General features: G+C 40.3%; 1 protein-coding gene across 1 annotated transcript; it reads left to right on the top strand.

Annotated features, from left to right (window-relative positions):
* Window positions 1-2,577: 2,577 nt before the first annotated feature.
* Window positions 2,578-6,334, top strand: LOC148034133 (putative pentatricopeptide repeat-containing protein At3g01580). The gene is made up of 2 exons (XM_087682167.1): window positions 2,578-3,499; window positions 3,635-6,334. The coding sequence occupies exons 1-2, from the start codon at window positions 2,874-2,876 to the stop codon at window positions 5,382-5,384; spliced, it is 2,376 nt and encodes a 791-aa protein (XP_087538293.1). The 5' UTR covers window positions 2,578-2,873; the 3' UTR covers window positions 5,385-6,334.
* The last annotated feature ends 6,152 nt before the right edge of the window (window positions 6,335-12,486 follow it).

Genomic DNA, 12,486 nt, shown 5'->3' with positions numbered 1-12,486 from the left:
ATGGAAGATGTATTATTGGAAAGAGAGAAAAAGTGCTCAGAAATCGTACTCTTACTGAGTACCTCATTAAGTGGAAGAGCCTACCTATAGAGGAATCTTCTTGGTAACCATCCACTTATGCGAATGATTTTCCTTGGTTATTGCAGGATGATACATGATAGACCATGGAGGGACTGTGCAGGGACAACTTGCTGTGAGATATTAGCGTTAGCAATAAAACTATCTTGACTTTATCAAAAATTGATTTTGATGTTACGAGGTGATACTAGGGATTGTATACTTCATTTCTATACCCAGTTTGGTATACATAAAGGTCTCTCTTACATGAAAAGTGCTTTCCTATCATATCGGAGCTACATGGGCATGATTACTATCATCCTTGGTATGGATTTAGTCCACTTATACTAGGGATTGTATACTTCATTTCTATGCCTCATATGTGTCATTTGGACCACTCTATCAAAAGTTATGACAGTTTTTGTAAATCAGCCATATTTGGACAACAGTCAGTTTACTCACAGTTTGGTATACATAAAGATCTCTCTTACATGGAAAGTACTTTCCTATCATATCGGAGCTACATAGGCATGATTACTATAATCCTTGGCATGGATTTGGTCCACTTATCCTTGGTTTTGAAGACAAAACCATCTTAGGACAGGATGGTTTGTCATAAAGGAAAATACCTTGATATTTTTGTACTTTGGAATCATGCTAATTCCATACCTTGTAATTTCCAGCCCTTGTAAATTCAGCCCTTGCCTATGTAAGTGTGCCCTTAACTTTGGAGATGAGGGTTTACGATAAAGAAGGCAAGAGGTTAAGAGAATACATCTTTTGGCTCATTCATTAAGTTTGGTTGTTCACTTTCTTCTTGCTAGATGAAGCATTAGCCATGGTTATCATGTATCTTGGGAACTCTCATAATTAATACATGGCAAGATGTCTTGGTGCAATAGTTCTCTTGTTATTTTATGTCAATTCCAGTTTTAGTTAGATTTCTTTTCTTGGTTGAATGCTTCATTACACATTACAACAGCAATTTCAGGAGAGTGTTGAGCCTATGTTAGTCTTGGTGCAATAGTTCTCTTGTTATTTTATGTCAATTCCAGTTTTAGTTAGATTTCTTTTCTTGGTTGAATGCTTCATTACACATTACAACAGCAATTTCAGGAGAGTGTTGAGCCTATGTTAGTATATAATATGAGTCACTCACAGTCATGACCATTGAACATTCAACCATTCAGATTTTGTAGGAAATACCTATAGGCTATAGGCAATATAGTATAGGCTATTACCAATAGCTTATGTAGCCTATCAGGAGAGTTGCAGGGGTTGACACAACGAGGGGTAGTAGCCTGTAGTAGGAAGAGCCTATGTTAGTATATAATATGAGTCACTCACAGTCATGACCATTGAACATTCAACCATTCAGATTTTGTAGGAAATACCTATAGGCTATAGGCAATATAGTATAGGCTATTACCAATAGCTTATGTAGCCTATCAGGAGAGTTGCAGGGGTTGACACAACGAGGGGTAGTAGCCTGTAGTAGGAAGAGCCTAGAGGCCCCTTGCAATAATGTAGGAAGCTAGCAAATGCAATGTCTCTTGAGTCTTGCAATAATGCAAAGAGACAAACACAATGTTACTCGCTACCAGGGCAAGCCCCACAGGTAGAGGGCCAAGGCATCCACCAAAAGCCAAAGCACATGCCTTAGGATGTTTGGCAGTGCAAGTGCATAGGGAGAGAGGGTCGGGCCACCGAGGCACCTGCTAGGTAGCCACCTTGTTGCATAGTGCAGACCACAATGAGCCGCCAAGGCACTCGCTAGTGTCCACAGGGAGAGAGGGCTGAGCTACTGAGGCACCTGTTAGCGGCCCACAAGGAGAGAGGGTCGAGCCGTCCAGGCACCCCCCCTCCCCCCCCCCAGAAGCGGTCCCAAGCGGGGAGGGAAGAAGTATGGACTTTGAAGAAGAGAAGAGGCATGCTACATTGCGCGAATGCCAGGTTTGGAGAGAGAGAGAGAGAGAGAGAGAGTCGAGGCTACATGCTACTATCTACAAGTGTTGGGGCCTTGAGCAATGGGTGATAGGTATTACTAATTAGCCTATTAGGTAATAAAGAAGAGGGAAAAATTAGAATAAAGAGAGTCTAGTCTCTTGAGGACTAGAGAAATTAAATAAGAAAATGAAAATTTAGAAAAAATAAAAAAGAGAACAAGAGCCTAGAGGGACTTGAGACAACCCTCAAATTTGAAGGTTGCAAACCTTTCAAAGGGAGTTTTTAATTCAAAATTATATTTATAATTTTTAATTATATATTTTTACTACAAAACAATTAATTAAATTTTATGTGAAGGGTTTCACTTAAGCCTATAGCCTTCTTTTGACAAGTGAAAATTTATTTAGCCTTGCTTTTGAAAGGTGCAAATATTTAAGCATTTTTATGGTGAAGGTTGATCTTTGTTTTTAATTTTTTTTGAAAGTTAATAAAACTTTAACACTTCTATTGTAGAATGCTATTTCGATTAAAAACATTTCTTTTGAACGCTACGTAGGTTATTAGCCGTCTGGAGAAAGGTAAACTCCCTTTGAAGGGTACAGCCTTCAAATTTTAGGGCTGAGTAATGAGTTAGTTCCGGAATGGAAAGACGGGGACTCTCTCTCCGTCTCTCTCAACTTTGAAGTCCGGTAGGCTAGTGCCGGAATGTGACAGACGATCATGGTTGTCGATGCACTTTGCCACACATAGATAGTAATAACACGGATCGCCCCGTCGCCATTGTTCAGAGGGGGGTAACTAGTAGTAAGAGAGCAGGGCGTCCATCTTTCCATCCATCCATCCATGGGGAGTACCAGATCTCAGTGTCCATGGTGGGGCGCTGCCGCGCTTGGAGAGTTACTTCAAGCAGGCGGAGGCAGATCCCATTCATTAGTCCAGAGAGCCGTAGTAACGCCTCTGGGCCCCTGGGGGGCAGCCGTCAACATGAACAACATCAGAAGCTGTGTGAAGACCTGGTCTCGAATTCGTTGCAGCGGTTTGACTCCCCGCTGGCTAAGAGAAACCCTACCTATCCAGCAGTCGTCCACAAGAGCACAAAACAAAACCTTCGACTTGACGGTCATCATAACCCCCCTCGGGTCGCTGCTGGCCTTCGACAACAGGGTGAAAGTCTTTGTCGTCCATCCTTTGGAACCAAGTCGGCACCTGATGGCAAAGTACAATCTCTTTGTGCGAGCGGGCAGCTGAACTTGGCCATGGATGCTTTATTGCAAATGGATAGGCAGGGAATTGTGGCTGCTGAGCGTGTGTATCGAGCTTTCTTAAAGGCTTGCTGTGAGAGGAAGTCCTTAACTCATTGCAGGCAAGTGCGGGCTCATCTCGAGCAGCATAGGCCGCAGTGTATAGCTGCTTTGGGCGAATACTTGGTGTTCACCTTTGTCAAGTGTGGTTGCCTTGAAGAAGCATTGCAAGTGTTTAATGGCTTGCCACAGAGGTCTGTATACTCTTGGACTGTTGTTATTTCTGCGTTCGTAGAGTGTGGAGAAAGCCACAGGGCACTTCAATTGTATCAATCCATGTGTGATGATTGTATTGAACCAAATGCGTATACATTTGTGTGCCTTTTCAGGGCTTGCACCGGCATGCCCTATCTAAAACAGGGTGAGGCATTGCACATTGAAGCAAAAAGAAAAGGTCTGGATTCAGATGTCTTTGTCGGGAGTACCCTTTTAAGTATGTATGCAAAATGTGGAAGGATTGTGGAAGCAGAGAATGTGTTCTTGAAGATGTGTGAGCGGAATGTTGTCTCATGGAATGCAATGCTCACAGCTTATGTAGAACTTAGCAAACCGGAGAAGGCACTGAAGCTTTACAGACAAATGCGGGAGGAATCCTTGCACCCGGATGAGCTGACATTTATGGTGGCCCTTCAGGCATGTTGTTCACTTGCAGAATGTCTAGAGGAAGGACAGACAACCAGGGTAGTGCCTCTGGAAATTGGTCAAGGACTGCAAATTGATAGCATTAGGAGGGGTTACTGTGCAGATGTGCACATTGGGAGTACCCTTCTGCGATTGTATGGTAAATATGGAAGTATCAAGGAGGCTGAAAATGTGTTTCGGCGGCTCTACCAACATGATGCTGTGTCATGGACAACAATGGTCTCAGCTTATGTCGAACAAGGCAATGGGGAGCAGGCTCTGAATATGTATAGGCAAATGCAATTGGAGAGTGTGCAGCCTGAGAAGCAGACATATGTCATGGCCCTTCAGGCATGCTACGTGCTTACAGAGAAAGAAGGGCCTGCTGTTGTCAAAGCGCTAGGTAGTAGAGTGGAAGCTTTGAGGATTGGCCAGGCATTACATTCTGATGCTCGGCATATCGGTTTTGATTCCGATGTCTTTGTTGGTAGTGCCCTTATTAGGATGTATGGCAAGTATGGCAGCATTCTGGAAGCTGAGGATGTATTTTGCAATTTGTCAAAACGTGACACTGTGTCATGGAATGCTATGCTCTCAACATATGTTGAGCATGGACTTGGAGACAAAGCTCTACAACTATACGACTACATGCAAAAAGAGACCATTTGCCCAACTGACATTACTGTACTTTGTATCTTGCAAGCCTGTGATCAAGTAGGAAGTGTGGATTTCTGTAGGCAGGTTCATGCCAATGTTGTCTCTGCTGGGTGTGATATGATTGCTATTTTAGCTGCCTTAATTCGTGCTTATGGAAGTTGTGCAAGCATGACAGATGCACAAGCAGTATTTGATGTATTGGTCCAGCCTGATGTCATTTGTTGGAGTGCATTAATTGCTGGCTATGCAGGAGAAGGGGATTGTGCGGCATGTCTGCAAAATCTGGAGCTAATGCTGCTGGTAGATAACAAGCCAGACGGGGTCACATTTCTCTCTATCCTCTTAGCTTGTAGTCATGCTGGCCTAGTAGATATTGGCGTCAAATATTTTGAATCAATAACCAGAGATTTTGGTATACCTGCTGACTTCAAACACTATGTGAGTCTGTTTGACTTGCTTGGACGTGCAGGGGACTTCAATAAAATTGAAGATGTGCTGTCAAGAATGGCATTGGGCCCTGATATAGCTGTGTGGTTATGCTTGCTGGCTGCATGTCGGAACCATGGGAATGTGGAGCTGGGCAAGCGTGTGTATAACCTTGTGGTGCATCTGCAGCCTAAGGAGGCTGCTGCGTATGTCTTAATGTCAAACATTTATGCTGATGCTGGGCTGTATGAATTTGTTGACCAGATAGAAAGTGCAAGACAAAGAGAAGGTGCTGGAACCAGCTCAATCAAAGGTCAGCATGAATTCTTAGTCATGGTAGGCATCAATGAGAACACATACGACCAGCATTCTTAATCTGATGATGACAAAACAGATATCTGAGCATGAGTTTTATGATTTGCATGAGTACAGTCATCGCATCATGCGTGGACTTACAGAGAGTCAGCCCAACATTGAGTTTTGTGGTAGACAGCTTTAGATGCTACATTCAATGAATTGAGACTACAGCTACTTAAAAATCAGATACTGAAAGATCATTCTTGATTAAAGATTGGTATGGCCTAACTGGACAATCCACATTGAGTATGTTCACTTTTACATTGAGTACATCTATTGTCTACATTTTATTATTTTGAGCATAGTGGAGACTAGGTAGGATCCTTGGAGGCATATGTTAAGACTTCCATAAGTAAAAGGCAGTGGAGATAGGTGCAGATGAAAAGTGGGAGATGAAGAAAAGCCAGTTGCAAGACACTGACTTGCAGGTAAGATTACATTTAGTTAGATCAGTTGATATGACAACAAAAAGTAAGGAGCCAGAACATAACTGGAAGTTGGGACAGTTAGTAGTTGAATGACGCCACCATTTACTTTCACAAGATCAATATCGAACCTGACTTGTTATTCCATTCATCATATGTATGAAAGATGTGGCTATCCCTTCTCTTCGCCCCCTTTTGATGAAACAGGCTTATCAAACAACTATAGCATCAAGGAAGATGTTGAATTCAAGGAGCCTAGACTGCTAAGAATGCCATGCCCAGTGTTGCAAGATTGACATGAGCATACACTTAAGAAGATTGTCTCTCTCTATTAATTAAAGGTATAATACATTGTGTGCTATTTACTGCAAGATCTTTGCTATATTATGAAAATAGCCAGCCAAGATCATGCTTTCAGCCATCCATCCCTTGTCAAAATATATTCTTTAGACCTATGCTAAATAGTTGAAATAGGCAGGCGAAATCTCTCTTATTCCGAGCGAAAATCAAGATTAATTGTCATTGCAGGTACTATAAAAGGTAGAAAATATCATGAACTCACCAAGATAGAAACATAGATTGATACATTCTTTGAAGAAATTCTTGAATTATCTCAATAATATGTTCTTTTATTCCTCAGTGAAAAGTGGACTCCATGTGGAAAGCCTATGTTTTTTTATTTCTTAGTGAAAAGTAAACTCCAATCATGGATGCTTCGCAAGGGCTTAGAGTCACTACTATTTCCTTTATGTGTGTATCCGTAGGCAATAAATAGTAGGATATACTTGCAAAGCCCTTAACACTCACCCTTGCAAAATGGATTGTTGTTCTCAACAATCTAAGGCTTATTGCTTTTGACTCATTCCAGGATCTTCATATAACTCATGTTATCAAGTTGTTTAGTATTTGCTAGTCTAGGGTTTAACTCATTAGTAGAGTCTTAATGTAGCCTTTTCTATCAAGTTGGTCAATGTTTGCTGCTCTACGACTTGGGGGTCTTAACTTGGCTTTTTCTATTAAGCTAGCCAATATTGGCAATATACAGTTAGCTAAGAAATAAGTATTCCTTGCTAGGACAAAACACATTGAGATGCATTATTGTTTAGTGAGAGAGAAGGCACTTATAAGAGAGATCGACTTGGTATATGCTAACACATAAGATCGGATAGTTGACATTTTCACAAAGGCCTTGGGTGTAGAGAAGCTTCAAAAAATTTGAAGCTTACTTAGAGTTACAAAGATGCAATTGAGCTTGAGAGATGTTGAGATGACAAGCTTAACACGTACGAACATTGATAACGAACTGCCTAGTTAGATTGGTCCATACATCTACACTTGGCACATTGATGGTCATTATGATTCTCACATAGTCATTAACTTATCACTTGTTATATTTGGTTTGTTACACATATCTATAACTGGCATAGTTATGATATCACTCTAATAGTATACTCAGTTATGCACTGTTCGACTTAGCAGGCCCTTTTTCTTTATATTGTATCTCATCTATACTTTGTATACATTATACGAAGTATAACTAGCAAAAAAAAGTTTTAGCTTCCATCTCTCTTCTTGCGTTCTTGAGTGAGCTTCCTCGTGTGTGTATTGTGTATGTTCGACGTAGCAACTCAAGCAAATTTCTCCACCACATGATTCTTGACAAGCAAGCGATGCCAAGTGGAAGCTTAAGATTTTGGAATCATTCATCTCCACCCCAAATCCCTAGAACCATCTCTCCTTCCTAGTTTTAAGGCCATCTTTATAGAGAAGATTCTTGAGTTTTATTTTGGTAGATTAGTACTATTTCAATTGCTTCAAAAAAATAATGTATGTAAGGTGAAGGTCAACTAAGTTATACTTAACGTTTGAAGTGTTGTGATGGTCAAAAGCACTTCCTTTTAAAATATCATCATTGAGATGAGACAAGACAAGCCATTATGGTACCTAAAAAATGCCATAATTTTAGAAAATACCCAATAAAAGAGAAACCCATGAACGAGATAGTAGTAGTGGTACTATTAGTAGTAGTAGTGCGACAAGGGATATTTTCTAATGTATCACAAGAATGTTTGAAATCTTGAAGTTGGGATCACCATCCAAGTTCATGATGGGTTGCTTCTTGATAGTGATCACGACTAGCTCATAATGGGCTATTTTTAACAAAGAGCAAAATCTTGAAGTTGGGATCACCATCCAAGTTCATGATGGGTTGCTTCTTGATAGTGAGCACGACTAGCTCATAATGGGCTATTTTTAACAAATAGCAAAATTGACATCCATATTTGTAATGGGTTATTTCTTGAGAGACAGTGGAACCATCTCCTAGTCCGAGCTTACATAAAGGGACACTTTGGAAATTTGATTGAAGGTAGGAAATCCATGGCCATGTATGCTTATATACATTGCTAATAGGATGGCAAGCTACTATGACTCTTATCTAGTTTTAGGAGTTGGTATGATCAACATCGATATCAGGTTCTCTCCGATACATCTTAGTGGTGGCTTAATCCACCATTGCTTGGGTATCCAAGGTTCTATTCTGATGGTCATTGTTACATATACTATGATGAGTCATTATCATTGTATCATTGTATTATCTCTTTTGAGTTCTTCTCTTATAGCATTCTTTCTTTCTTTTGTATTCATTCTTCTTTCTCGTGTTATTTAGTATATTGCAACAGATTCTCATTCTTCCATCCTTGCACCCACCCACTTTTGACAGTAATAATCAATCAGAGTCGAGTTGATACTAAAAATGGAAGGACAATGGGCTGAAAATCAAATCCAACAATTCAAAATACTAAATTTGATAAATGCAACACTGCCTAAACATGGAAGCAATTGATTACCAACAATAGTGCAAAGTAAAGTCCTAATTAGTAAAAGTGGTCTTTGAATCCACACAATCTAATGAGTAGATTGTGTGTTATTCCTTTGATGGGATCCACCTTTGGTGTCTATTAGGGTGAGATAGTATTAGGTGGTGTCTTTGAATCCACAGAATCTAATGAGTAGATTGTGTGTTATTCCCTTGATGGGATCCACCTTTGGTGTCTATTAGGGTGAGATAGTATTAGGTGTAACTAGCTATGTTATGGATTTGACAACACTTGATTTGGCTCCTTTGTATGAATTCAAGAGGCAAGTTAGGTTTGTTCGATCAACATGGCTATAGGAGCCAGTCAATGCGATTGGAAGTTACTCTCCTATAATTGTTTATAGGTCTAATAGTGGTGTTTGAGATAATGAGCCTATACTATCATTAGTCTAGCCCATTTAGATTTAGATGGTGTATTAATCAAAGTCTCGACTAGGATTCGAAATACGATTCCTCAGATAGGTCTCTATGAGTCTTGAATATCCAAAAAAGGGTCACAAATTTACCAGACATAATTTAAAGATTGTACCTTTGTTGTAGGATATGGTCTGTTTAGGTAGTTTGAACTTGCAATAGCATAATAGGAATAGTCTAGGCTATCTAGAATAGGCACTCGTGAAATTGACCACTCAAAGAGGATTTTGGAGAACTTTTTATAAAGTCACTCCTGAGCTAACATACTCAATTTAAGAGTTTTAGCCCTTTCCAATGGGATGCTCTTCTATTATTGAGCTAATTGATCTATTAATCACTCTTTAAGAAGTCAAGTGTAGTATGTGAGCCATGTATGTGCTCTAGAGGTGATTTATGGATCAATCTAAGTATTTTTGGTCAAACTTGAGTTTAGCTAAGGCATTTTTTGAGTATAACTTTCGACACTCCTTTTGACTCATAGTCATGAGCTTGACATCTCTTTATAGACAAGTCCTTGAGCACATTGAAATTGTTCTTCTTAGTATCATCAAGATTTGTAAACCAACTCTTGCCCTTCTCTCCCAGGCATGGCTCAAAAGCTTGTGCTCTTTTATTAGTGTCTTGGAGATTGTTAGCCTTGCAAACCTACTGGAATTGTTTGTGATAAACAGACACCTAATTTTGGTTGCCCATACACACCCCTTACACCATTGAGATTCTGGCGGGGGACTTCACACCCCTTACACCATTGAGATTTAGATATGACAAAGTGCTAATCCCAGAGGGATAACTTATAAGAAAATGAAGGGGATTTTGTATATTCCTCTCCATAAATCTGAGGAGGATAAGGTCATTGAGGTAATGGAGGGGCTATCCCACTCTTGCATTACAAGATTAAGTCTACAAGAAATGAACCAAGGTTAAGTCTACAAAGAATGAACCAAGAAGAATACTTGAGATGTGAGATAGAGAGTAGGATTCTCCATGAGAGGCACATTAGTATGCATGAGGAGAAACACGAGGCCCTAGAAATGCTATGCCTACATTTTGATGTCGTTCTACCTCTACAAACACACACCAATAGTAGATAATTGAGTGCTATTCATTTCAGTGGAGAAGTTAATCCTTGCAAAGCTCTGCAAGAAGGTTAATGATTATATAATCAAGTCTATTTTAAGGTATAGTTAAGTCTTAATACTTCAAAAGTTTTACATGCTTTTCCTTGTAAGCATATGATTTGACACTCAGTGTTATTTGTTGGGGGATAGAGGTGCCTGTGCCTAGCCGCTCGTATATTAGTTACACTGACAATACCCGCATAGTATACTAGTTACCCACACACTTATACATTGTAAGTGGAAGGTGCCTATCACTGTTACTTCATTCTTTATTTTTTCAGTGACATTTGAAAAAAGGAAAGGCCGTTCACACATTGTGATTATTGGAGTTCCTACATCCTTGTGGATCTCTCTCTCTCTTGCTCTTGCTCCTTCCACCACAGCTCTTGCTTCTGCTCCGTGGTTCCACTTTAGGGCTCACTCCCTTCAAATAGTATCAAACCCATTGCATGGGCATTGAGGAGCTCTTGGCTTCAATTTTCTTCAATTGGAGAAAAGCTTCAATTTGAAGGTAGTTCAACCCTCTTCTTCCTGAGGTATGAATCTTGCTCCCGCTTGTTCCCTGATTTCTCCCTCCACTTGAAGCTTGTTCCACAGGTTCAAGACCCTTTCTTGAGCCTCAATAAGTACTCATTATTAATCATTGCAAGTAGTAGGGCTAATAGCATTATTAGTGTGAATTGCATTAGTTTTTTAGCTCCTGCTCATGTCACTATAGTAGACATTGGCACCTCTTGTAGCTCCTACAACAATCTGACAAAGGTTTAGCACCTCTCTTGGCATTGTTTGGGACCCATTGGAGCCTCCTTTCCAAGTGCATACCTCATCCATTGTCTGTACATTCAGGAAAGTTTGCTATAATACACGTATGTGCAACCATTACTTCACTGTTTGAGATTCATTGATGCTCATATACCTATGCATTGATACGAAGATGCTCGGTACATGTCTTGAGATGCTTCTTGGATAGGTTTGAGCTTTCTTTGCTTAGTTTGAAGCAAGGTTCATTGTTTTATATACAATGAACAACAAGTATTTCACTTGCATTGAAGGCCTATATGCTTCTTGGGCCTAACAAATGCTAATGTACAGACTTGGCACTGATGTATGGGCTTAGACATGTCTATGATGACATTTGAGGCTCTGTTTTGATCCACATTGATGCTTTGGCACCTTGGTATTATGCTTCCATTGCTTCTGTCCTTGCTATTACAATCTTGAAGACTACATATTAGGCTTTATGCTACTTGACGTCTGTTACTTGGATCTTGGATGTATGGATGCTACTCACATGAGATTTTGAGCTTTGCTTGCTTGTCTAGCATTTTATTTTTGTTCCAATGGGAGTCGCTACGTGACACTTGGATATTACATAGAGTATTGGTTATGTAGTTGAGCTTGAGGATCTTATAATGAGACCATGGGACTTGGTGACATGTACATGCTCTCGTCATGCTTTTGTACATAGTTAATGCTTAGTGGGCTGATCTAACATTGCTTTTGGGCTGACACGTATCTTTATCATGTTGTTGTCAGTGATCTATACATCTTGGTTGGCTATGTATTGAGGTTCGATTATATTGCTTAGTCCGTTGTGCCTTTGGCTGGCCTCTTCTATTACTTGTGAGACCTACTCTATGTATGATGGTTATGCCTATGGGATATATCTTAGTCTGACACATCGATCCTTTGACAATTCTCGATGCCAGTGCATATTCACTCATTGCTAGTTGAATCTATTCCTTGGTAGTTGCAATTTGACTTGTATAAGTGATTGCCCCTCTTTGGCATTGGTTTCTTTTTGATGTACTTCATTTTCAACATGCTGTAATTGTAGTTTATTGCATTGTTTATGTGAGTAGTCATATCCATTTGACAGTTTTTCGCATTGAGTTTGTGGATTACTCATTACTTGGTTAGTACCCCTTGTTTTCAGCTTGATTTGGTAGTGATTTTGGGGGCTGATCGGGCTCAAGGGTATTATGCAGGCAACCGATGGATTTGGGTGCCAAAACCCCTTGCTAAACCTCCGTGGTCGACTGAAGGCCAGATCGTATCAAGAGCAAGGAAGCGTAGGAGGAGATCTAAGCGACAAACCAAGTCTCAAGTCAACAACAGTGGAATGACCGAGCCCCTCATAATCGAAATCAATAAACCAAACGGGACCAATCGGAGGGTAGATCCTCGGCCTACCGTGCTCGACAAGCAGATACGAGATGCAATCGTTGAGGATACGCAGAAGCCGTTGGTGCCCGAGGAACCTTTGATTCCCCAAGAGGATAGCA

This window comes from Lygodium microphyllum, chromosome 7, assembly GCF_053477565.2.
Source record: "Lygodium microphyllum isolate KBCC chromosome 7, Lygodium_microphyllum_v1.1.10, whole genome shotgun sequence".
Classification (NCBI taxonomy): Eukaryota; Viridiplantae; Streptophyta; class Polypodiopsida; order Schizaeales; family Lygodiaceae; genus Lygodium; species Lygodium microphyllum.
Note: the sequence above shows the minus strand (reverse complement) of the source record. Positions and strands in the feature narration are given on the sequence as shown.